General features: G+C 48.3%; 1 protein-coding gene across 1 annotated transcript; it reads right to left on the minus strand.

The window, feature by feature from the left end:
* Positions 1-1,416: 1,416 nt before the first annotated feature.
* Positions 1,417-26,210, minus strand: SRD5A3 (steroid 5 alpha-reductase 3). Its single transcript, XM_063920916.1, has 5 exons — positions 25,981-26,210; positions 25,503-25,654; positions 11,317-11,505; positions 8,373-8,501; positions 1,417-2,439 (listed from the first exon to the last, which is right to left on the minus strand). Exons 1-5 carry the CDS (start codon positions 26,208-26,210, stop codon positions 2,180-2,182), a joined length of 960 nt encoding a protein of 319 aa, XP_063776986.1. The 3' UTR covers positions 1,417-2,179.
* Between the last annotated feature and the right edge of the window lie 1,304 nt (positions 26,211-27,514).

The following is a 27,514-nucleotide window of genomic DNA, read 5'->3' on the forward strand; positions in this document are numbered from 1 at the left end:
AATAAACGAACACCCGGACCAGCGGACTGAAAGGGGTCCCATGTTTTCACATGGGACCCCTTTCCCCGAATGCAGAGACCCCCCCCCCCCATGACTGCTGTCACAGAAAGGTCTCTTAAGCCAATCAGCGAGCGCAACGTCCTGGCACTCTGCTGATTGGCTGCACGTCTGGCTGTCAGACAGCGCATCGCAAAGCCTCTCCATTATACTCAATGGTGGGAACTTTGCGTCAGCTGTGCGGTCACCCGCGGTCAGCGGCTGACCGCGGGTAACCCCACTGCTGACGGCAAAGTTCCCACCATTCAAAGTAATGGAGGGAGCTGTGCGAGGCGCTGTCTGTGCTCACACGCGCATACAGCCAATCAGGTGAGTGCAACGAAGTAGCGCTTCCTGATTGGCTGAAGGGACCTCTGTGACAGGAGTCACGTGGGGTCCCGGCATTCGGGGAAAGGGGTCCCATGTAAAAACATGGGACCCCTTTCAGTCCGCTGGTCCGGGTGTTCGTTTATTTGTTTTGCCAAGTACGAGGATTTATATCTGGACACTGGATTGAGGTGAGTATAATTTTATTCACAGGTACCCCGGATCGTCGGATCAGGAGACGTGGCAGTCGGCGGGTCAACATAGGTAAGTATGTGTGTGTCGGCAGGTGTGCAATAAAGTTTTACTCTCAAGGTGTGTGTCTCCTGTTTTTATTTGGGTATTTTTTTTCCAGTAGTACTACAGGTACCAGCGGGCCCGTTTTTCTCCCGCATGCTGGGACTTGTAGTACTACAGAAAAAAACAATATTCTTGTCATTTTCTCAAGGCTATCAGCCCCCCATCCGCAGCCCTTGGATGGGGGGGGACAGCCTCTGGCTTCACCCCTGGCCCTTGGGTGGGGACCCCTTGATTGAAGGGGACCCCACTCCCCCAGGGTACCCCGGCCAGGGGTGACTAGTTGGATATTTAATGCCACGGCCGCAGGGCGCTGTATAAAAGTGACCCCTGGCTGTGCATTATCTGTCCAGCTAGTGGAGCCCGATGCTGGTGTAAAAAATACGGGGGATCCCCTGTCCATTTTCCCCCCGGATTTTTAGAACCAGGACCAGCTCGAAGAGCCCGAGGCTGGTTATGCTTTGGAGGGGGGACCCCACGCAATTTTTTTCGTGTTTTCTCCCGTTTTTACCCGTTTTTTAAAAATCGGAACAAAATCCGTCAAATCGGCCGTTTTTCGTCAGCGGGACTGTCGAATCCGTTTTTTATTGAATATGGTCAATTTCGGCACCCACTTGCCGAAATTAGACGGTCGAATTAAAAAACGGCCGAAAAATTGCCGCGATTCGCCGCTAATTGCATATACCCCAATATATTAAGGTGACAATATCTCAGCATCTATCCAATCATGCACATAGAATAAGGGGCATCACTAACGACTTTGTGTATGTTGTATTTTATTTATTTTTTTAATTAAAAGCTTTTTAATACAAAAAAACAGACCGTTCATTACACATACAAGTTCTAAAAATGGTTCATACATCTAGTGCAAACAGTTTGTAAATAAAGAAAGTTCAGGTTTTACCAACCAGCCGAAGGTAGAACCCACTCTCTGGAAAAGGCACTTAGAGGAATGGCTCTGCAACCAGGAGGTGGACCCACAAAGTAGAGTATGGGTACACAAGCAATATGTCTTTTCTTTAGGCGTACTTCTATCTAGGTACCATTGAGGGAACCAGAGGAAAACACTAAAAGCATTATTATGTTCCCCTGATTTGTTTGTATGCAGTATTTGACATCTGGCTCCCTTTAATGTAGAGTTTGTGCACACAGAGGGAAGCCGTTGTGTGAAGACTATTTTATTTTATTTGTATTTTTTTTCGGGGTTCATTTTGTTAAAAAGCATGAAAAACTTTTTCTCAGGCAGCGCAGAGTTTCACTTGTGCACAAGCTCTATAAATAACAAAAACGGAAGTTTGGTTCTCCATCCTGCTAGCAAACAAATACTGTGGTATGAACAATATGCAAAATATACACACAGCCATGCACACAGGCTATTGAGTACCTAACACTCACATAATGGGAGTGCCGATTCCCTTTCCGAGCCTTAGACGGCAAATACAGTATCCGTGGCATAACTCAGTTTGTGGTATGGTAACATATACTTTTAGGAATGGAACGAGATGCTTTGTTTAGTGTCCCTTTAAAACACATATGGTATGAATGCTTTCCTGTGAGCAGGGTAAGAGTCAAACTTCTCATGATAGAATTCATGACACAGTATAGCAGCCAATGATTGGTTAAATAAAACAAACAAAACCACAAGCCACAAGGTAATATGTGCTAATCCAAAGAGGATCGCTATAGATATATAAATCAGCAGCTCCGCAAAATAGTGTGGACAGGATACGCTCTCAAACCAGTCTCCAGTCGGCACAGAATGGTTCATTGTTCTAACTTTACCTGCAACACAGAAGAAAGCCTTACTTTACTGCAGTGCATCAGCTATATTCCAAATACATCAATAGAGAGCAATATATAGAGGATTTAACAGCTAAAAAATAAGAATTTACTCACCAGTAATTCTATTTCTCGTAGTCCGTAGTGGATGCTGGGAACTCCGTAAGGACCATGGGGAATAGACGGGCTCCGCAGGAGACTGGGCACTCTAAAAGAAAGATTAGGTACTATCTGGTGTGCACTGGCTCCTCCCTCTATGCCCCTCCTCCAGACCTCAGTTAAGGAAACTGTGCCCGGAAGAGCTGACACTACAAGGAAAGGATTTGGAATCCAGGGTAAGACTCATACCAGCCACACCAATCACACCGTATAACTTGTGATAACCATACCCAGTTAACAGTATGAACAACAACTGAGCCTCAGTAACAGATGGCTCATAACAATAACCCTTTAGTTAAGCAATAACTATATACATGTATTGCAGAGAGTCCGCACTTGGGACGGACGCCCAGCATCCACTACGGACTACGAGAAATAGAATTACCGGTGAGTAAATTCTTATTTTCTCTGACGTCCCAGAGGATGCTGGGAACTCCGTAAGGACCATGGGGATTATACCAAAGCTCCCAAACGGGCGGGAGAGTGCGGATGACTCTGCAGCACCGCATGAGCAAACTCAAGGTCCTCCTCAGCCAGGGTATCAAACTTGTAGAACTTAGCAAACTTGTTTGACCCCGACCAAGTAGCAGCTCGGCAAAGCTGTAAAGCCGAGACCCCTCGGGCAGCCGCCCAAGAAAAGCCCACCTTCCTTATGGAATGGGCTTTCACCATTTTGGATGCGGCAATCCAGCCGCAGAGTGAACCAGCTGAATCGTGCTACAGATCCAGCGAGCAATAGTCTGCTTCGAAGCAGGAGCGCCAACCTTGTTGGCTGCATACAGAATAAACAGCGAGTCAGACTTTCTGACTCCCGCCGTTCTGGAAACATACATTTTCAAAGCCCGGACTACGTCCAGCAACTTGAATCCTCCAAGTCCCTAGTAGCCGCAGGCACCACAATAGGCTGGTTCAAATGAAACGATGATACCACCCTAGGAAGAAATTGGGGACGAGTCCTCAATTCTGCCCTGTCCATATGGAAGATCAGATAAGGGTTTTTACATGACAAAACCGCCAATACTGACACACGCCTAGCCGAAGCTAAGGCCAATAGCATGACCACTTTCCACGTGAGATATTTTAGCTCCATGGTCTTAAGTGGCTCAAACCAGTGGGATTTCAGGAAATCCAACCAACGTTAAGAACCCAAGGTGCCACCGGTGGCACAAAAGGAGGCTGAATATGCAGCACCCCCGGAACAACGTCTGAACTTCAGGCAGTGAAGCCAGTTCATTTTTAGAGAAAATGTATAGGGCCGAAATCTTGACCTTTATGGATCCTAATTTTAGGCCCATAGTCACTCCTGACTGTAGGAAGTGCAGGAATCGACCCCGCTGGAATTCCTCTGTAGGGCCTTCCCGGCCTCACACCAAGCAACCTATTTCCGCCATATACAGTGAAAAAGTCTTGCTGTCACGTCTTTCCTAGCCTTTATCAGCGTAGAAATAACTGCATCCGGAATGCCCTTTTCCGCTAGGATCCGGCGTTCAACCGCCATGCCGTCAAATGCAGCCGCGGTAAATTTTGGAACAGACAGGGCCCCTGTTGCAACATGTCCTGTCTGAGAGGCAGAAGCCCTGAGTCCTCTGAGAGCATTTCCTGCAGCTCCGGGTACCGAGTCCTTCTTGGCCAATTCGGAGCAAAGAATATTGTTTTCACTCCTCCTTTTATTACAATTCTCAGCCCTTGGGTATGAGAGGAAGAGGAGGGAATACAGAGACCGACTGGAACACCCACGGTGTTACTAGTGCGACCACAGCTATCACCTTAGGGTCCCTTGACCCGGCGTAAAACCTTTTTTAGCTTTTTATTGTGGTGGGACGCCATCTAGTCCACCTTAGGCAGTTCCCATCAATTTGCAAACTGCGTGAAGACTTCCTGATGAAGTCCCTACTTTCCCGGGTGGAGGTCGTGCCTGCTGAGGAAGTCTGCTTCCCAGATGTCCACTCCCGGAACGAACACTGCTGACAGTGCGCTTACTTGATTCTCCGCCCAGCGAAGAATTCTGGTGGCTTCTACCCTCGCCACCCTGCTCCTTGTGCCGCCTTGGCGGTTTACATGAACCCCTGTGGTCTGACTGGATCAGAACCGGTTGGTCACGAAGCAGGATCTCTGCTTGACTTAGGGCGTTGTATATGGCCCTTAGTTCCAGGATATTGATGTGAAGGCAAGTCAGTTGACTTGACCACAGACCTTGGAAATTTCTTCCCTGTGTAACGGCCCCCCACCCTCGGAGGCTTGCATCCGTGGTCACCAGGATCCAGTCCTGAATGGCGAATCTGCGGCCCTCGAGAAGGTGAGCACTCTGCAGCCACCACAGGAGAGACACCCTGGCCCTGGGGGATAGGGTGATTAACCGATGCATCTGAAGAGGTGATCCGGACCACTTGTCCAGTAAGTCCCATTGGAAGGTCCTCGCATGGAACCTGCCTAAGGGGATGGCCTCGTATGATGCCACCATCCTTCCCAGGACTCGAGTGCAGTGATGCACTGACACCTGTTTTGGTTTTAATAGATTCCTGACCAGTGTCATGAGCTCCTGAGCTCTCTATCGGGAGATAACCCTTTTCTGGTCTGTGTCTAGGATCGTGCCTAGGAGAGGCAGATGAGCTGTAGGAACCAACTGCGACTTTGGAATATATAGAATCCAGCCGTGTTGCCGTTACACTTCCAGAGAAAGTGATACGCTGTTCAGCAACTGCTCTCTTGATCTCGCTTTTATGAGGAGATCGTCCAAGTACGTGATAATAGTGACACCTTGCTTCCGCAGGAGCACAATCATATCCGCCATTACCATGGTGAATATTCTCGGGGCCGTGGAGAGACCAAACGGCAACATCTGAAATTGGTAATGACAATCCCGTACCGCAATTCTGAGGTACGCCTAATGAGGTGGATAAATGGGGACCTGAAGGTATGCATCCCTTATGTCCCGATTCACAATAAAGTCTTCCCCTTTTTAGGCTTGCACTGACCGCTCTTAGCGATTCCATCTTGAACTTGAACCTTCTCAGGTATATGTTCAGGGATTTTTAATTCAATATGGGTCTGACCGAACCGTCTGGTTTCGGGATTACAACATGGTCTAATAATAACACCCTCTTGTTGAAGGAGGGGACCCTTGACCACCACCTGTTAAAGATACAATTTGTGAATAGCAGATAACACTGGCTCCCTCTCTTGGGGGGAAGCCCGCAGGGCCGTCGGTGAGGGGGCATCTTCTCACAGTCCAGCTTGTATCCCTGAGACACAATATCTATTGCCCAGGGATCGAACAGGGAGTGAACCCACTTGTGGCTGAACTTACGAAGGCGTGTCCCCACCGGGCCTAGCTCCGCCTGTGGAGCCCCAGCGACATTGGTGGATTTTTGTAGGGGCCAGGGAGGACTTCTGTTCCTGGGAACTAGCTGCCCGGCTCTAACAAGAAAGGACGCCCCTCAGACTTTCTTGTTTCTTTATACGAAAGGCTGCATTTAATAATGTCGTGCTTTCTTAGGCTGTGCAGGAATATAAGGCAAACTAGCAGAATTACCAGCTATAGCTGTGGAGACCAGGCTCGAGAACCCTTCTCCACACAATCCTCAGCCTTCCATATGCCTCTTAAGTCGGCATCATCTGTCCAATGCATATTCTACAGGACACGTCAAGCAGAGATCGACATAGCTTTGACTCTAGGACCCAGTATACTCATGTCTCTTTGGGCATGCTTTATAACTATATATCTATCACTTAAGACAGCATCTTTAATATATTTATATTGCATACTAGGGTCTCATCTCTGCTGATAAGGTACCTGTCCACGCTGCCACAGCGCTATAAACCCATGCCGACACAATCGCCAGTCTGGGTAGTATACTAGAATGTGCACGCTATCTGCAGGATCCCTGAGAATAGCAAGTGCTACAGTCTGTGCAAACAGGACACCCCAGGGGAAGATTCTCAACATATCCTGGCCCTAGTGGGGAAAGGATACAGCCTGAGAATTCTCTTGTGGGAAGCTGCTGTCTCTTGTCTGGAGATTCCCGCTCTTTTTCCTCATGAGAGGAAGGAAATTTACCTCAGCATTCTTCCCCTTAAACATGTGTACTCTTGTGTAAAGGACAGATGAGTCATCAGTGATATGCAAATCATCTATTATTTCAATAATCATATATTGAATACCTTATAGCCATCTTGGCTGTAACTTTGCATTATCGTAGTCGACAGTGGAGTTAAACTCCATGTTGATACCAGTGTTTGTTATTATGGATAGTGAGCATTGAGAGACTCTGAAGGTCTCTGTGACATAGGGACAGACATGGGTAGATTTCCTGTCTGTTCCCTAACCTTTTGTGCAATAAATTCACCTTAGCACTTACACATATCCAAACAGGTGTCGGCGTTGTCGACGGAGACACCCTCTCACACACATATCCGCTCTATCACCTCCTTAGAGGAGCCTTTTACCTCAGACATGTCGACACACGCGTACCGACACACCACACACACAGGGGATGCTCTATTTGAGGACAGTTCCCCCACAAGGCCCTTTGGAGAGACAGAGAGAGAGTATGCCAGCACACACCCCAGCGCTATATAACCCAGGGATTACACTACAACTCAGTGTTTACCCAGTAGCTGCTGTATATACAAACTTTGCGCCTAAATTTATGTGCCTCCCCCTCTCTTTTAACCCTTTGTGTACTAGGATACTGCCGGGGAAAGCCTGGGGAGCTTCCTTCCAGCGGAGCTGTGAAGAGAAAATGGCGCTGGTGTGCTGAGGAAGAAGGCCCGGCCCCCTCAGCGGCGGGCTTCTGTCCTGTTTCTGACTAAAAATGGCGGGGGTTTTACACATATACAGTTTTCCAGACTGTATTATGTGTATATATTGCCAAAAGGTATACTTATTGCTGCCCAGGGCGCCCCCCCCCCCCCCAGCGCCCTGCACCCTACAGTGACCGGAGTGTGTGGTGTGCAGTGGTAGCAATGGCGCACAGCTGCAGTGCTGTGCGCTACCTTAATGAAGACCGGAGTCTTCTGCCGCCAATTTTTATCTCCTTCTTCTGTCTTCTGGCTCTGCAAGGGGGACGGCGGCGCGGCTCCGGGAACGGACGATCGAGGTCAGGCCCTGTGTTCGAACCCTCTGGAGCTAATGGTGTCAAGTAGCCTAAGAAGCACAAGCTAGCTGCACGCAGGTAGGTTTGCTTCTCTCCCCTCAGTCCCACGTAGCAGTGAGTCTGTTGCCAGCAGATCTCACTGAAAATAAAAAACCTAACAAATACTTTCTTTCTAGCAAGCTCAGGAGAGCCCACTAGGTGCATCCAGCTCTGGCCGGGCACAGATTCTAACTGGGGTCTGGAGGAGGGGCATAGAGGGAGGAGCCAGTGCACACCAGATAGTACCTAATCTTTCTTTTAGAGAGCCCAGTCTCCTGCGGAGCCCGTCTATTCCCCATGGTCCTTACGGAGTTCCCAGCATCCACTAGGACGTCAGAAAGACAAATGTCGATGTAGTGTGTGTGTGTGTGTGTGTGTGTGTGTGTGTGTGTGTGTGTGTGTGTGTGTATTAGGTTATTATAGTATGTTACCCATCCCCACAGTTACTGGTAAAGTGTAATGGAATATTACGCCCAGGCAATTCAGTTAGTGGGGATTACGCTGAATCAGTGTTAGTGCACATTAACCCCTGATTTACCATGCAGCTAACTGAATTCCCCAAAAAGCATCCTCTCAGTCTTTGCATAATTATAAAAACGCTGACGTCCCCATTTACAATGTTTGAAGTAGACATTTACTCACCAGATTTACTTTTCCTAAGATTGGCAAGAATAACGCTACACCTGTGCTGATGCAGCGATGCCCAGGCATACAGGAGCACCCCGAGGAGATGGTACCAGCGCACTTGCAGCACAAGTTCTGTGGCAGTGACTGAGAGAAGAAGAGACAAGTTATTCTTGTGTAAACAGTATATAGCAAAACTGGTAACAAAATGACAGATGAAAAAGCATAGCTCAGATGCAGCTTTGAAAAGTGTAACATTTTACAGAGACAATTGCCAGCAAGAGAAAATAAGTATAGTAATATGTTTAACACAACAAACTATTGCTCCTATAGCTGCAGTTCTGTTTGAATAAAGAGAGGTTTATTGATCTATTCAGTGTATAAATCTTTACATGTCATAGATGGCTATACAACAGAATAAAACTGCTCTATATACTTATAGGCAGTAAAACTTGCATATTATAGGCAGTAAAACTTGCTTGATTTACAAAAGGGACTCAAAATACTTGCTGCGGGCTAACTGATCTGCCAGGGCTATTCATTTATAGCAGTGATCTCCAACCCGTAGCTCGCGAGCTACCGGTAGCTCGCCGTAGTATTTTTGGTAGCTCACAGAGCGCACGGGCTTGGGCAGTCACTGGCACTCCTCCTCCCTTCATTTTTAATATGGTGTCGGCCGTCAGCCAATCAGAGCTCGTGAACCGGCAGTGGCGGCACCAGATTGGCTGCCGGACCGCGAGTTTTGATTGGCTCACTTACCGGCCCCATATTTTAAATGCCACCGCCGCCGGAGACTCTGTCACCCTCACCGCAGCCGCTCTCCGGACTTCACAGGAGAGGCGCGCGCTGCGCTCTCCTCCCCTTCCGTCCCTCATACAGGAGGAGCAGCACCGGCGGCAGTAGAAGAAGCCAGCAAGGGTTAGCACTGTGTGGGGCACTGTATCAGACACTGCGGTGGGGCAATTTATCTGGCGCTGCAGGGGGGCATTTTAAATGGCACTGCGAGAGGGAATTGTATCTGGCACTGCTGGGGGCATTATTTGTGTATCTGGCACTACGCGTGGGAGGCGGGGCATTACTTGTAGTTGTGAGGCCACACCCACTTTTGCAGGAACGCACGCGCATTGTGGGGAGGGGGTAGCTCCTTCAGAGGTTTTATTTTCCAAAAGTAGCTCACACCCCAATTAAGGTTGGCGACCACTGATTTATAGCCTTTGGCAACCTGTAGGCTGGATTTCTATTCAAGCATGAAGAGGCTCAAACAGAAATCTGTATTAAATGCCCTGGTCATGGCTGTTAACCCACAACTTTGAGAACTTACCCCAGATTCTAATGGTTAACACGCAGTAGCGGGCAATTTACCACTCAAGGAAAAGCAGCTGTAATTGAATAGCCACCCGAGGCTACCACCTTTTTCCCGTGTTTAATAGGTGAGACTGGCATTTAGTATGAACACCCCAAACAGGGACTGAGCTTTCCAGCAAATTCACAAAGGTCATGGTTCCCAGGTCCCCCGTTAGGCAGCAGTTAACTACAGACAGATACAAATAGTAGTTATAAGAATGAAGTTAGAGTGAGGCTGGAGGTCAGGTTCACATGTGGGCAGATTCAAGGATGGATGAGCTAATGTCAGCAATGGAGATTCAGACAGGCAAACAGACGGCAGGCACAAGAATGGCCAGGGACAGACCTGGACAAAATTATAACAACATCAAAGCAAAGATAAGCACCAAAGTTAGAAACACATGTTATGGCACCATAGTGTGCACCTAGCTGGTCTTTTATACCCAGTTAATACTAGCAACAGCAAGTAGCGTTTTTTGTTTATAATTGTGTGCCCAGGAGCAATTAATCAGCCAAAGACTGGTACGGGAGAAAAGCACACACCAGATTTAGACTCAGTTTTGCTAAGGACCACTGTAACTGGACATGGCTCTGATATAAGCCACATGAGAAGGTGGTGGAAAGTAATGTCACTCTCTCTGGTGGTACACTCAAGGCAAATGCATTGTAGGTATGAATGCAGGGGAACGCTTTTCTGCCTGTGTGAGTGTCTGGCCATGTAATGCATCTTGGCCAGACGTATGTGGACACCCAAACATCACACTCGTATGAGCTTGTTGAATATCCAATTCAAAAACCATGGGCATTAGTGCAGACTTGGTTCCACCCCACCCACCAATTCTGCTACTCTAATAGTCTCCACTATTTTAGGAAGGATTTCTACTAGATTTTGTATTATGGCTGGAGAAATAGACGTCCATTCAGCCTCAAGAGCGTTAGTAAGGTTGGGAACTGATGCTGGCGATAAGTCAGTCAGTGTTTCAATTCAGCTCAAAGGCTTTTGATGGGGTTAAGGTAAGGACTCTGAGCAGGCCAATCAAATACTTCCACACCACGTTCTTTAAATAATTTTATGATGGACCATTGTCACTCTGAGTCAGGAAAGGGTCTTCCCTAAACTAGGTCACATGGCTGGAAGCACACAAGTCTCTAGAATGTCTTTGTAGGCTGTATTTTTGCAACAATATATATTATATGACATACCAACATATTTTATACAATAACAATTATTTAGAGATTTATTTAGGCATGTTGTAGCCTCATTTTTTATTAGGCTACAAGTTATTGGTGGAAGTAGATACCTAAATCATTATAGCTCCTCTTCCTTAGTCTTGTAAATGTGTAATATGCTGACAGAGTTGGTACTGTGGTAGTTTTATAATTCAACCAATAGGATTTGTTAGCCTATTGACTGGATTTCTAGTGGCAGGTGAGTGCAGTCATTGCTGACCACACGGTTAATGCTGTACCATCACGCAATTCTATCTTTACACTGAATGGACAGATCTGTTCCATCCATAAGCCAGGCAATACCCATGTGTGCCCAACATAAGGCCAGTCTAGTTGAGTGAATAGAGAAGCCTTTTTGTTTAGTGTCATGCAGCTAACAGACACTTACCTTTGTTTTCCATCTGGGCATGATCTAGTAAGGTTATCCCCATGAGAAAGTAGTAGCCAATGCCAAGACAATACTGGCAAATGTGAATGACCCCATTGGAGTAGACACTCACAAAGAGACACTCGACCAACCTTCTGAGGCTGTGTAACCATAGCAAGAAGAGAGCCACAAGAGTGGAAAATTCTTCACCTACAGATAAAGGAACAAAATGCATGAATACACAAGACATGGTCAGTGGTATAACTATGAGTTAAGACACATTCAAGAATAAAGACATTGGGGTAGAATTACCAAGCTTTGCAGCTGTGGTGGAAATGAATAGGGTAATAATGTTAATTACAAAATACTCCTGGTTTTGCATTTAATATCATTGCCCTTTTAAATCCAGTGGCTAGAACTGCCAAGAAGTGACAGCTTTCCAGTACATTTACCCCAATGTTTTCTTAAGCACCTCCTAAAAGCAAAACATTTTAAAATAAGAATTTACTTACCGATAATTCTATTTCTCATAGTCCGTAGTGGATGCTGGGACTCCGTCAGGACCATGGGGAATAGCGGGCTCCGCAGGAGACAGGGCACATCTAAATAAAGCTTTTAGGATCACATGGTGCGTACTGGCTCCTCCCCCTATGACCCTCCTCCAAGCCTCAGTTAGGTACTGTGCCCGGACGAGCGTACACAATAAGGAAGGATCTTGAATCCCGGGTAAGACTCATACCAGCCACACCAATCACACCGTACAACTTGTGATCTGAACCCAGTTAACAGTATGATAACAACAAATGAAGTAGCCTCTGAAAAGATGGCTCACAACAATAGTAATAACCCGATTTTTGTAACAATAACTATGTACAAACATTGCAGACAATCCGCACTTGGGATGGGCGCCCAGCATCCACTACGGACTATGAGAAATAGAATTATCGGTAAGTAAATTCTTATTTTCTCTAACGTCCTAGTGGATGCTGGGACTCCGTCAGGACCATGGGGATTATACCAAAGCTCCCAAACGGGCGGGAGAGTGCGGATGACTCTGCAGCACCGAATGAGAGAACTCCAGGTCCTCCTTAGCCAGAGTATCAAATTTGTAAAATTTTACAAACGTGTTCTCCCCTGACCACGTAGCTGCTCGGCAAAGTTGTAACGCCGAGACCCCTCGGGCAGCCGCCCAAGATGAGCCCACTTTCCTTGTGGAGTGGGCCTTTACAGATTTAGGCTGTGGCAGGCCTGCCACAGAATGTGCAAATTGGATTGTGCTACAGATCCAACGTGCAATCGTCTGTTTAGACGCAGGAGCACCCATCTTGTTGGGTGCATACAATATAAACAACGAGTCAGATTTTCTGACTTCAGCTGTCCTTGAAATATATATTTTTAATGCTCTGACAACGTCCAGTAACTTGGAGTCCTCCAAGTCGCTAGTAGCCGCAGGCACCACAATAGGCTGGTTCAAGTGAAAAGCCGAAACCACCTTAGGGAGAAAATGAGGACGTGTCCGCAGTTCTGCCCTGTCCGAATGGAAAATCAGATATGGGCTTTTGTACGATAAAGCCGCCAACTCTGAAACTCTCCTGGCTGAAGCCAGGGCCAATAACATGGTTACCTTCCATGTAAGGTATTTTAAATCTACCGATTTTAGAGGCTCAAACCAATGAGATTTGAGAAAATTCAAAACTACGTTCAAATCCCACGGTGCCACTGGAGGCACCATTGGGGGTTGTATATGTAGTACACCTTTGACAAAAGTTTGTACTTCAGGAACTGACGCCAATTCCTTCTGGAAGAAGATTGATAAGGCCGAAATTTGAACTTTAATGGACCCTAATTTTAGGCCCATAGACAATCCTGCTTGCAGGAAATGTAAGAATCGACCCAATTGAAATTCTTCCGTTGGGGCCTTTTTGGCCTCACACCACGCAACATATTTTCGCCAAATGCGGTGATAATGTTGTACAGTCACTTCCTTCCTAGCCTTCATCAAGGTAGGAATAACTTCCTCTGGAATGCCCTTTTCTTTTAGAATCCGGCGTTCAACCGCCATGCCGTCAAACGCAAACGCGGTAAGTCTTGGAACATACAAGGTCCCTGCTGAAGCAGATCCCTTCTTAGAGGTAGAGGCCACGGATCCTCCGTGAGCATCTCTTGAAGTTCCGGATACCAAGTTCTTCTTGGCCAGTCCGGAGCCACTAGTATTGTTCTTACTCCCCTTTTCCGTATAATTCTCAGTACCTTTGGTATGAGAGGCAGAGGAGGGAACACATACACTGACTGGTACACCCACGGTGTTACCAGAGCGTCCACAGCTATTGCCTGAGGGTCTCTTGACCTGGCGCAATATCTGTCCAATTTTTTGTTGAGGCGAGACGCCATCATGTCCACCTTTGGTTTTTCCCAACGGTTCACAATCATGTGGAAGACTTCTGGATGGAGTCCCCACTCTCCCGGGTGAAGGTCGTGTCTGCTGAGGAAATCTGCTTCCCAGTTGTCCACTCCCGGGATGAACACTGCTGACAGTGCTATGACATGATTTTCCGCCCAGCGCAGAATCCTTGCCGCTTCTGTCATTGCTCTTCTGCTTCTCGTGCCGCCTTGTCGATTTACGTGGGCGACTGCCGTGATGTTGTCCGACTGGATCAACACCGGCTGACCCTGAAGCAGCGGTTTTGCCAGGCTTAGAGCATTGTAGATCGCTCTTAGCTCCAGTATATTTATGTGAAGGGACGTCTCCAGGTTTGACCACACGCCCTGGAAGTTCCTTCCCTGTGTGACTGCTCCCCAGCCTCGTAGGCTGGCATCCGTAGTCACCAGGACCCAGTCCTGTATGCCGAATCTGCGGCCCTCTAACAGATGGGCACTCTGCAACCACCACAGGAGAGACAACCTTGTTCTTGGTGACAGTGTTATCCGCTGATGCATGTGCAGATGCGATCCGGACCATTTGTCCAGCAGATCCCACTGAAATGTTCGTGCATGGAATCTGCCAAATGGAATTGCTTCGTAAGAAGCCACCATCTTTCCCAGGACTCTTGTGCATTGATGTACTGACACAGTTCCTGGTTTTAGGAGGTTCCTGACAAGTTCGGATAACTCCCTTGCTTTCTCCTCCGGGAGAAACACCTTTTTCTGAACCGTGTCCAGAATCATTCCCAGGAACAGCAGACGTGTTGTCGGGGTCAATTGAGATTTTGGAAGATTCAGAATCCACCCGTGTAGCTGAAGCACTACCTGGGTTAGTGCTACACCGACTTCCAGCTGTTCTCTGGACTTTGCCCTTATCAGGAGATCGTCCAAGTAAGGGATAATTAATACGCCTTTTCTTCGTAGAAGAACCATCATTTCGGTCATTACCTTGGTAAAGACCCGAGGAGCCGTGGACAAACCAAACGGCAGCGTTTGAAACTGATAATGACAGTCTTGTATCACGAACCTGAGATACCCTTGGTGTGAGGGGTAAATTGGGACATGCAGATAAGCATCTTTTATGTCCAGGGACACCATGAAGTCCCCTTCCTCCAGATTCGCTATCACTGCTCTGAGTGACTCCATCTTGAACTTGAATTTTTGTATGTACAGGTTCAAGGATTTCAGGTTTAGAATAGGTCTTACCGAACCGTCTGGCTTCGGTACCACAAATAGTGTGGAATAATACCCCTTTCCCTGTTGTAGGAGGGGTACCTTGACTATCACCTGCTGAGAATACAGCTTGTGAATGGCTTCCAATACCGACGTCCTTTCTGAGGGAGACGTTGGTAAAGCAGACTTTAGGAACCGGCGAGGGGGAGACCTTTCGAACTCCAACATGTAACCCTGAGATATTATCTGCAGGATCCACGGGTCCACTTGTGAGCGAGCCCACTGATTGCTGAAAATCTTGAGTCGACCCCCCACCGCTCCTGAGTCCGCTTGTAAAGCCCCAGCGTCATGCTGATGGCTTTGTAGAACCCTGGGCGGGCTTCTGGTCCTGGGCAGGGGCTGCTTGCTGCCCTCTCTTACCCTTTCCTCTGCTTCGCGGCAGATAAGACTGTCCTTTTGGTCGCTTGTTTTTATAGGAGCGAAAGGACTGCGGCTGAAAAGACGGTGTCTTTTTCTGTTGGGAGGGGGTCTGAGGTAAAAAAGTGGATTTGCCGGCAGTTGCCGTGGCCACCAGGTCCGAAAGACCGACCCCAAATAATTCCTCTCCTTTATATGGCAATACTTCCATATGCCTTTTGGAATCCGCATCACCTGACCACTGTCGCGTCCATAAACTTCTTCTGGCAGATATGGACATCGCGCTTACCCTTGATGCTAGAGTACAAATATCCCTCTGAGCATCTCGCATATAAAGAAACGCATCCTTTAATTGCTCTAGAGTCAATAAAATACTGTCCCTATCCAGGGTATCAATATTTTCAGTCAGGGAATCCAACCACACTACCCCAGCACTGCACATCCAGGCTGAGGCTATTGCCGGTCGCAGTATAACACCAGTATGTGTGTATATACTCTTCAGTGTAGTTTCCAGCCTCCTATCTGCTGGATCCTTGAGGGCGGCCGTATCAGGAGACGGCAACGCCACTTGCTTTGATAAACGTGTGAGCGCCTTATCCACCCTAGGGGGTGTTTCCCAGCGCGCCCTAACCTCTGGTGGGAAAGGGTATAATGCCAATAACTTCTTGGAAATTAGCAGTTTTCTATCTGGGTTAACCCACGCTTCATCACACACGTCATTCAATTCCTCTGATTCTGGAAAAGCTACAGGTAGTTTTTTTTTACCCCCCACATAATACCCCTTTTTGAGGTACCAGCAGTATCAGAGATCTGCAAAGCCTCCTTCATTGCCGTGATCATATAACGTGTGGCCCTATTGGAAAATACGTTTGTTTCTTCACCGTCGACACTAGATTCATCTGTGTCGGTACCCGTGTCGACTGACTGAGGTAAGGGACGTTTTACAGCCCCTGACGGTGTCTGAGACGCCTGAGCCGGTACTAACTGGTTTTCCGGCCGTCTCATTTCGTCAACTGACTTTTGTAATGTGCTAACATTATCACGTAATTCCATAACTAAAGCCATCCATTCCGGTGTCGACTCCCTAGGGGGTGACATCACCATTACCGGCAATTGCTCTGCCTCCACACCAACATCGTCCTCATACATGTCGACACACACGTACCGACACACAGCAGCCACACAGGGAATGCTCTAATCGAAGACAGGACCCTCTTAGCCCTTTGGGGAGACAGAGGGAGAGTTTGCCAGCACACACCAAAAGCGCTATAAATGTATATAAACAACCCTAGAAGGTGTTGTTTTTGATATAGGCGCTTTTAATATATCAATATCGCCAAATTATGCCCCCCTTCTCTTTGTTACCCTGTTTCTGTAGTGCAGTGCAGGGGAGAATCCTGGGAGCCTTCCTCACCAGCGGAGCTGAGCAGGAAAATGGCGCTGAGTGCTGAGGAGAATAAGCTCCGCCCCTTTTTCGGCGGGCTTTTCTCCCGGGTTTTAAGAAAACTGGCCTGGGTTAAATACATACATATAGCCTTAATGGCTATATGTGATGTATTTTTCGCCACTAAAGGTATTTAATATTGCTGCCCAGGGCGCCCCCAGCAGCGCCCTGCACCCTCCGTGACTGAATCAGTGAGACGTGTAGCAACAATGGCGCACAGCTGCAGTGCTGTGCGCTACCTTCATGAAGACTGAGGAGTCTTCTGCCGCCTGCTTTCCGGACCTCCGATCTTCAGCGTCTGTAAGGGGGGTCGGCGGCGCGGCTCCGGGACGAACCCCAGGATGACCTGTGTTCCGACTCCCTCTGGAGCTAAGTGTCCAGTAGCCTAAGACTCCAATCCATCCTGCACGCAGGTGAGTTGGAAATCTCTCCCCTAAGTCCCTCGATGCAGTGATCCTGTTGCCAGCAGGATTCACTGAGATTTAAACCTAAAAAAACTTTGTCTAAGCAGCTCTTTAGGAGAGCCACCTAGATTGCACCCTTCTCGGACGGGCACAAAAACCTAACTGAGGCTTGGAGGAGGGTCATAGGGGGAGGAGCCAGTACGCACCATGTGATCCTAAAAGCTTTATTTAGATGTGCCCTGTCTCCTGCGGAGCCCGCTATTCCCCATGGTCCTGACGGAGTCCCAGCATCCACTAGGACGTTAGAGAAAATAAGAATTTACTCACCGGTAATTCTATTTCTCGTAGTCCGTAGTGGATTCTGGGAACTCCGTAAGGACCATGGGAATAGACGGGCTCCGCAGGAGACTGGGCACTCTAAAGAAAAGATTAGGTACTATCTGGTGTGCACTGGCTCCTCCCTCTATGCCCCTCCTCCATACCTCAGTTAGGGAAACTGTGCCCGGAAGAGCTGACATTACAAGGAAAGGAAATTTGAATCCAGGGTAAGACTCATACCAGCCACACCAATCACACCGTACAACTTGTGATAACCTTACCCAGTTAACAGTATGAACAACAACTGAGCCTCACTGAACGGATGGCTCATAACAATAACCCTTATTTAAGCAATAACAATATACACGTATTGCAGAAAGTCCGCACTTGGGACGGGCGCCCAGCATCCACTACGGGCTACGAGAAATAGAATTACCAGTGAGTAAATTCTTATTTTCTCCGACGTCCTAGTGGATGCTGGGGACACCGTAAGGACCATGGGGATTATACCAAAGCTCCCAAACGGGCGGGAGAGTGCGGATGACTCTGCAGCACCGAATGAGCAAATACAATGTCCTCCTCAGCCAGGGTATCAAACTTGTAGAACTTTGCAAATGTGTTTGAACCCGACCAAGTAGCCGCTCGGCAAAGCTGTAAAGCCGAGACCCCTCGGGCAGCCGCCCAAGAAGAGCCCACCTTCCTTGTGGAATGGGCTTTTACTGATTTTGGATGCGGCAATCCAGCCGCAGAATGAGCTAGCTGAATCGTGCTACAGATCCAGCGAGCAATAGTTTGCTTTGAAGCAGGAGCACCCAGCTTGTTGGGTGCATGCAGGATAAACAGCGAGTCAGTCTTCCTGACTCCAGCCGTTCTGGAAACATATATTTTCAAAGCCCTGACTACGTCCAGTAACTTGGAGTCCTCCAAGTCCCGAGTAGCCGCAGGCACCACAATAGGTTGGTTCAAATGAAACGATGATACCACCTTTGGGAGAAATTGGGGACGAGTCCTCAATTCTGCCCTGTCCATATGGAAGATCAGATATGGGCTTTTACATGACAAAGCCGCCAATTCCGACACACGCCTAGCCGAAGCTAAGGCCAACAGCATGACCACTTTCCACGTGAGATACTTTAGTTCCACGGTCCTAAGTGGCTCAAACCAGTGGGATTTCAGGAAATCCAACACAACGTTAAGATCCCAGGGTGCCACTGGTGGCACAAAAGGGGGCTAAATATGCAGCACTCCCTTAACAAACGTCTGAACCTCAGGCAGTGAAGCCAGTTCTTTTTGAAAGAAAATGGAGAGGGCCGAAATCTGGACCTTTATGGGCCCCAATTTTAGGCCCATAGTCACCCCTGACTGTAGGAAGTGCAGGAAACGACCCAGCTGGAATTCCTCTGTAGGGGCCTTCCTGGCCTCACACCAGCAACATATTTTCGCCATATACGGTGATAATGCTTTGCTGTCACGTCTTTCCTAGCCTTTATCAGCGTAGGAATAACTTCATCCGGAATGCCTTTTTCCGCTAGGATCCGGCGTTCAATCGCCATGCCGTCAAACGCAGCCGCGGTAAGTCTTGGAACAGACAGGGCCCATGTTGCAGCAGGTCCTGTCTGAGAGGCAGAGGCCATGGGTCCGCTGTGCGCATTTCTTGCAGTTCCGGGTACCAAGTCCTTCTTGGCCAATCCGGAACAATGAGTATTGTTCTTATTCCTCTCTTTCTTACTATTCTCAGTACCTTGGGTATGAGAGGAAGAGGAGGAAACACATATACCGACTGGTACACCCACGGTGTCACTAGGGCGTCCACAGCTATTGCCTGAGGGTCCCTTGACCTGGCGCAATATCTTTTTAGCTTTTTGTTGAGGCGGGACGCCATCATGTCCACCTGTGGCAGTTCCCATCGCTTTGCAATCTGTGTGAAGACTTCTTGATGAAGTCCCCACTCTCCCGGGTGGAGGTCGTGTCTGCTGAGGAAGTCTGCTTCCCAGTTGTCCACTCCCGGAATGAACACTGCTGACAGTGCTTGCACGTGATTCTCCGCCCACCGAAGAATCTTTGTGGCTTCCGCCATTGCCGTCCTGCTTCTTGTGCCGCCCTGGCGGTTTACATGGGCGACCGCCGTGATGTTGTCTGACTGAATCAGCACTGGCCGGTTTCGAAGCAGGGGCTCTGCTTGACTCAGGGCGTTGTAAATGGCCCTTAGTTCCAGTATATTTATGTGTAGAGAAGTCTCCAGACTTGACCACAGCCCTTGGAAGTTTCTTCCCTGAGTGACTGCCCCCCATCCTCGGAGGCTTGCATCCGTGGTCACCAGGACCCAGTCCTGTATGCCGAACCTGCGGCCCTCGAGAAGGTGAGCACTCTGCAGCCACCACAGAAGATACACCCTGGCCCTTGGGGACAGGGTGATCAGCCGATGCATCTGAAGATGCGATCCGGACCACTTGTCCAACAGATCCCACTGAAAGTCGCATGGAACCTGCCGAAGGGAATGGCTTCGTATGAAGCCACCATCTTTCCCAGGACTCGCGTGCAGTGATGCACCGATACCTGTTTTGGTTTCAAGAGGTTCCTGACCAGAGATGCTAATTCCTGGGCCTTCTCCACCGGGAGAAACACCTTCTTCTGTTCTGTGTCCAGAATCATGCCCAGGAAAAGCAGACGCGTCGTAGGAATCAGCTGCGACTTTGGAACATTCAGAATCCAGCCGTGCTGTTGCAACACTTCCTGAGAGAGTGCTACGCTGATCAACAACTGCTCCCTGGACCTCGCCTTTATGAGTACGGGATAATTATAACTCCCTTCTGCCGAAGGAGTATCATCATTTCGGCCATTACCTTGGTAAATATTCTCGGTGTCGTGGACAGGCCAAACGGCAACGTCTGGAACTGGTAATGACAGTCCTGTACCACAAACCTGAGGTACTCCTGGTGAGGTGGGTAAATGGGGACATGCAAGTAAGCATCTTTGATGTCCAGCGACACCATAAAATCCCCCTCTTCCAGGCTTGCAATAACCGCTCTGAGCGATTCCATTTTGAACTTGAATTTCTTTATATAAGTGTTCAAGGATTTTAAATTCAGAATGGGTCTCACCGAACCGTCCGGTTTCGGTACCACAAACATTGTGGAATAGTAACCCCTTCCCTGTTGAAGGAGGGGGACCCTGATAATCACTTGCTGGAGGTACAGCTTGTGAATTGCCGCCAGTACTACCTCCCTTTCCATGGGGGAAGCTGGCAAGGCTGATTTGAGGTAACGGCGGGGGGGAGTCGCTTCGAATTCCAGCTTGTATCCCTGAGATACAATTTGTATAGCCCAGAGATCCACCTGTGAGCGAACCCACTGGTTGCTGAATATTCGGAGACGCGCCCCCACCACACCTGGCTCCGCCTGTGGAGCCCCAACGTCATGCGGTGGACTTAGTGGAAGCAGGGGAGGACTTTTGTTCCTGGGAACTGGCTGCATGGTGCAGCTTCTTACCTTTACCCCTGCCTCTGGCAAGAAAGGATGCGCCCCTGACTCTCTTGCCTTTCTGGGAATGAAAGGACTGCATTTGATAATACGGTGCTTTCTTAGGCTGTGAGGAAACCTGAGGCAAGAAAGTCGACTTTCCAGCTGTCGCTGTAAACACGAGGTCCGACAGACCATCCCCAAACAATTCCTCACCCTTATAAGGCAAAACCTCCATGTGTTTTTTAGAATCCGCATCTCCTGTCCATTGCCGAGTCCATAAGACCCTCCTGGCAGAAATGGACATAGCATTAATTCTAGAGCCCAGCAGGCAAATGTCCCTCTGAGCATCCCGCATATATAAGACGACGTCTTTGATATGGCCCAGGGTTAGCAAAACAGTATCTCTGTCGAGGGAATCTATGTCGTCTAACAGAGTATCTGTCCACGCTGCTACAGCACTACACATCCAGGCTGAAGCAATAGCAGGTCTCAGTAGAGTACCAGAGTGTGTATACACTGACTTCAGGATAGCTTCCTGCTTTCTATCCGCAGGCTCCTTTAGGGCGGCTGTATCCTGAGACGGCAGGGCCACCTTTTTAGATAAGCGTGTCAGCGCCTTGTCCACCCTAGGGGATGTTTCCCAACGTAACCTGTCCGTTGGCGGGAAAGGGTACGCCATCAGTAACCTCTTAGAAATCACTAATTTCTTATCAGGGGAACTCCACGCTTCTTCACACAATTCATTTAATTCATCAGATGGGGGAAAAGTCACTGGCTGCTTTTTCTCCCCAAACATATAAACCCTCTTGGTATTAACAGGGTTAATCTCAGAAATGTGTAATACATCTTTCATTGTAACAATCATGTATCGGATGGCCTTGGTCATTTTAGACTTTAAATGTGCCTCATCATCGTCGACACTGGAGTCGGACTCCGTGTCGACATCTGTGTCAACCATCTAAGATAGAGGGCGTTTATGAGCCCCTGACGGTTTCTGAGTCGCCTGGGCAGGCGCGGGCTGAGATCCCGGCTGTCCCAAAGCTGCAGCGTCATCAAACCTTTTATGTAAGGAGTTTACATTGTCATTTAAGACCTTCCACATATCCATCCAATCAAGTGTCGGCTCCGACGGGGGCGACACCACACTTATCTGCCCTTGCTCCGCCTCCATGTAACCTTCCTCATCAAACATGTCGACACAGCCGTACCGACACACCGCGCACACACACAGGGAATGCTCAGACTGAGGACAGGACCCCACAAAGTCCTTTGGGGAGACAGAGAGAGAGTATGCCAGCACACACCACAGCGCTATATAACACAGGGATTTTCACTGACAATAAGTGATTTACCCAATAGCTGCTTTATAAGTCTTATTTGCGCCTAAATTTATGTGCCCCCCCTCTCTTTTTAACCCGTCTAGTACCTGGATACTGCAGGGGAGAGCCTGGGGAGCTGCTTCCAGCGGAGCTGTGAAGAAAAAATGGCGCTGGTGTGCTGAGGAAGAAGGCCCCACCCCCTCAGTGGCGGGCTTCTGTCTCGCTTTCCGTGTAAAAAAATGGCTGGGGTTTTTACATATATACAGTGCCAGACTGTATATATGTATTTTTAATGCCAAAAGGTACTACAATTGCAGCCCAGGGCGCCCCCCCCCCAGCGCCCTGCACCCTACAGTGACCGGAGTGTGTAAGTGTGCTGGGAGCAATGGCGCACAGCTGCAGTGCTGTGCGCTACCTTGATGAAGACAGGAGTCTTCAGCCGCCGATTTCGTCGTCTTCAAGCTTCTGTTCTTCTGGCTCTGCGAGGGGGGCGGCGGCGCGGCTCCGGGAACGGACGATCGAGGACAGGTGCCTGTGTTCGAACCCTCTGGAGCTAATGGTATCCAGTAGCCTAAGAAGCACAAGCTAGCTGCAAGCAGGTAGGTTTGCTTCTCTCCCCTTAGTCCCACGTAGCAGTGAGTCTGTTGCCAGCAGAAGCTCACTGAAAATAAAAAACCTAACAAATACTTTCTTTTCTAGCAAGCTCAGGAGAGCCCACTAGGAGCACCCAGCTCTGGCCGGGCACAGATTCTAACTGAGGTCTGGAGGAGGGGCATAGAGGGAGGAGCCAGTGCACACCAGATAGTACCTAATCTTTTCTTTAGAGTGCCCAGTCTCCTGCGGAGCCCGTCTATTCCCATGGTCCTTACGGAGTTCCCAGCATCCACTAGGACGTCAGAGAAATTATGTTTTTCTGCAGCAGCATCTGTCACACTATCCAGGTGGTGGTGCCCACAGCAGCCACAGTCCAACTGCATTTTCCAAAATGGAAGCAAATGTGACTGCTTGCTATGGCCAACATGATCTGCCTTGCACTAGTTTTGATCATTCTGACTATTATTTTCCTTCCAGCTAGACTCTACATTCAGAGTATGTCAAAGTGATTTCTCATTTTTAGACCTGAAGCACTTGTACGACTGCCTTATCCCCACTGATAGCTTATGAACACTGGAATTACGGTCTGTGGAACATGGCGTTCATGAAATCTGACACCCGCACTAGGGTTGTCCTTTTCCAGAGAAAACATTGGGCCTGGTGATTTATGTACAATTCCGATGCTGTTGGAACTGCGCATGTGCAGGACACACTCTGCAGTATCGCTCGCAGTCCCCCCCTTTGCCGCAGCATGATTGCCATGCTGTGGATTTTGGGCAGAGGCGACTAGGACCATTTATTGCCTCCGTTTTGTAGGTATGTTGAGCTCAGGGTCTAGGTCATCTGAGGCAGACTTCCTGGACCCTGCTGACAAGTTCCGACAGCCAGTCTGCGTAAGCTTCGGAATACAGAGACTGGCCGATGGTTGCGATGATAATCTGGTACTGCATCTCCGGACACAGCACTCAGATCGTAGATGCATGCAGAAGGCGTCTTTTCCTACAGACGCCTCCTGCTGCATTCACATTTTAGTTGTACGGAATTGTACAGCCGCTTCCCTGAGGTTGTGCAATACCATTGGAATCAGACACACTGTTCCTATAACAACATATGAACAGTGACTGAATGTAGAATTTTCGCTATAGTGAAAGAGGTAGGGAGGACTCTGAAAGACTGGCATCTTCCTTTTCCAACTCGCTGCTCCTAGCTGGCAGAGTTCTTCAGCATAAACATTGAGTTATGGTTTTAAGAATTTATTAATTTAGGAAATGCACTGCAATTCTTACATAGGGCTCACCTGGTAACCCCTGAGTGACCATTCATCTTCATGTATTATAAGAGGCATTTACTTGGAAATTGTGTGAACTACTTTATATAAAGAGACAAATTCGATTTATGTAGCTGTCACTGTGCACAGTAAATTATTGTTTTTCTAATCCCAATTACACAAATAGGGGACACCTTGTTCAAAATCCTTTTACATTTTAGGGGTGTATTATTCAAATTGTCCCTTAATTTCTTCATAAGTAGGTGAAATTACAATTTTCACATACTTTCTGAGAAATTTCCATTATAAAGGTAAAGCAGGAGATATCAGTTATCTTCTGCTTACATGTCACTCCTGATCTGGGCTGTCGCCCCATGCTATTGAATATTACATTACATACATATCAACAGTGGGAACCTTCGCCATCTTCAGAGGGTGCTGGTTCCTGGTCCCGGGAAGGAATCCCAGGTTGTGAAGACCGCCCATGTTTGGCTCCTTAAGCCAGACACCGGGTTCTTTGTTCGCATGCGTGAGCACTAGCCCCGCAGAGTACACTTGGCCTAGGTAATGCTTGCTACAGACACTGCCTCTGAGTAAGGTATTTTATTTTGCAGTATAACTTGAAAGAAAAAACCCTCCCCACTTACACAATAGGTGCCACACTGGTACTGTACAGAGAGGCATTTTATTGGAGGAGGGGGCCTGTGTGCAATATTTTGCATTCCCTTCTCATGCTGATGTGCAGTGAAGAATCCGGCAGTGTCCCAGAATCCAATGTGTTCACACATATCTATGGGAGGATGGCCCTAATTTTGTGGCGATTTCTCTATTGCGCATATCTTTGTGTAAATGGAACCAATGCCATTTTTCCAGTGAATTCTTAAGCGGAGCAGGCAAAAGCAAATATATTTCATGGGTGCAGTGTGAGCTGACCTTTACTCCCTGTATATATCCATTATAGATGTGCCAGTAACTGCACCCAATATGCTATCATCATCAGCGCCATCATCAGTACTTCTTGCTAGCAAGACGACATAGGGTCATGGAGGAAACTGGCTGGAGACTGTTCAGCTACAGCACAGCCCATGTCTGGAGTAAATTGAGGGTAGATGCTAGAACCAAGGGGGCCAAAGAACCTCTGACATCAGAGGGAGGAGCTAGACCGACAGGATAGCACTTTCACTACCCACGCCAACACATACTCCCTTTAGTAACCAGGTGGCAAGCGAAACGAGGGTACATTTGTGGAACCATGTTCTGGCCTAGCTCCTCCTCCTGGTGGTGTCAGAGGTCCTTTTGCCAACTTGAGGGGAGTTGTTTATTTTATTATTATAAACCCATTTTAATTGCACAAATCTACAAAGGGAATTTTTACTACATCACACTAACCTGGTACTTTGTGTTGTGGGTCCTTGTTGAAGAAATTAATTAAGGACTGAATCCACGCTGGCATGTGGCCGCCTAACAGTAACGACCAAACAAGCAATCCCAGCAGCGCTCCGTTCCAGAAGACAGACACATAATAGAAATGAGAGAACCACCTGGGAAGGAAGAGAAGGGCATAGTTTATTGAAACTTCATAACTATGGATAAAATAAATTCTATATTATATATATATATATATATATATATAGTATACACACATGTATATATACATACACACAATTTTTACACCACTTTCAAACTGTAAGAAGTTCATTTTAGTAGTACTGTATACAGCCTGTGACCTTACTGCTGTGCTGTGGAACTACAATTCCCAGCATGCCCAAAACCACTTGGGCCTGGAGAGACACTACTGTGTGTTGAGCGTGGTGAGATAGAACCACATAATAAGCCCGTAGAACACTGCACTAGGCTCGGGCGCTACCTCTTCGGCAGGTCACAGTGGCGCAGCCAGCCAGGGCGCCCGCCCAGCTTCGTCTTCCCATAGCGAATGAGATCCTGGAAGACGCGGCAGCACAAGCTAGAGCGGCCGCCCAGCAGATGCAGGAACAGGGCCAGCAAGAAGATGACATCCAGCAGCAGCCAGACGCCGGCTACAGCGCTCAGCTGCCCGGCCATAGCGAGCGAGAACATGGCCGCCGCTGCTGGCCACATGTATCACAGGAACACCACATCCGCCTACATGGAGGCATTGCACCATCACCGTGACCGCCTGGCCCCATCCCTGTCAGTGTGCAATGTTATACGATTACCCCATTACCCAGACAGGTACTAACATGCAGCAGCTGCTGATGTTACACAGTGCAGCTCAGTTATGTAGACTGAGATTACAGTAATGCCACTGAGCTTTTAGTACCCACACTGGATGTCATTATTATTATTTTCTCTATCGTCCTAGTGGATGCTGGGGTTCCTGAAAGGACCATGGGGAATAGCGGCTCCAGGAGACAGGGCACAAAAAGTAAAGCTTTATGATCAGGTGGTGTGTACTGGCTCCTCCCCCTATGACCCTCCTCCAAGCCTCAGTTAGGTTTTTGTGCCCGTCCGAGAAGGGTGCAATCTAGGTGGCTCTCCTAAAGAGCTGCTTAGAAAAGTTTAGCTTAGGTTTTTTATTTTACAGTGAGTCCTGCTGGCAACAGGATCACTGCAACGAGGGACTTAGGGGAGAAGAAGTGAACTCACCTGCGTGCAGGATGGATTGGCTTCTTTGGCTACTGGACATTAGCTCCAGAGGGACGATCACAGGTACAGCCTGGATGGTCACCGGAGCCTCGCCGCCGGCCCCCTTGCAGATGCTGAAAAGAGAAGAAGGTCCAGAATCGGCGGCAGAAGACTCCTCAGTCTTCTTAAGGTAGCGCACAGCACTGCAGCTGTGCGCCATTGCTCTCAGCACACTTCACACGGCAGTCACTGAGGGTGCAGGGCGCTGGGGGGGGGCGCCCTGGGAAGCAATGTAAACCTATTTTTTGGCATAAAATACCTCACATATAGCCTCCGGGGGCTATATGGAGATATTTAACCCCTGCCAGAATCCGTTAAAGAGCGGGAGACGAGCCCGCCGAAAAAGGGGCGGGGCCTATCTCCTCAGCACACAGCGCCATTTTCCTCACACAGCTCCGCTGGTCAGGAAGGCTCCCAGGCTCTCCCCTGCACTGCACTACAGAAACAGGGTAAAACAAGAGAGGGGGGGCAAAATTGTGGCAAAATTATATATAAAAAATATAGGGAGCACTTATTATAAGGCTATCCCTGTCATATATAGCGCTTTTGGTGTGTGCTGGCAAACTCTCCCTCTGTCTCCCCAAAGGGCTAGTGGGGTCCTGTCTTCTTTAAGAGCATTCCCTGTGTGTCTGCTGTGTGTCGGTACGTGTGTGTCGACATGTATGAGGACGATATTGGTGTGGAGGCGGAGCAATTGCCAAATATGGGGATGTCACCCCCTAGGGAGTCGACACCAG

This window comes from Pseudophryne corroboree, chromosome 1, assembly GCF_028390025.1.
Source record: "Pseudophryne corroboree isolate aPseCor3 chromosome 1, aPseCor3.hap2, whole genome shotgun sequence".
Taxonomy (NCBI): Eukaryota; Metazoa; Chordata; class Amphibia; order Anura; family Myobatrachidae; genus Pseudophryne; species Pseudophryne corroboree.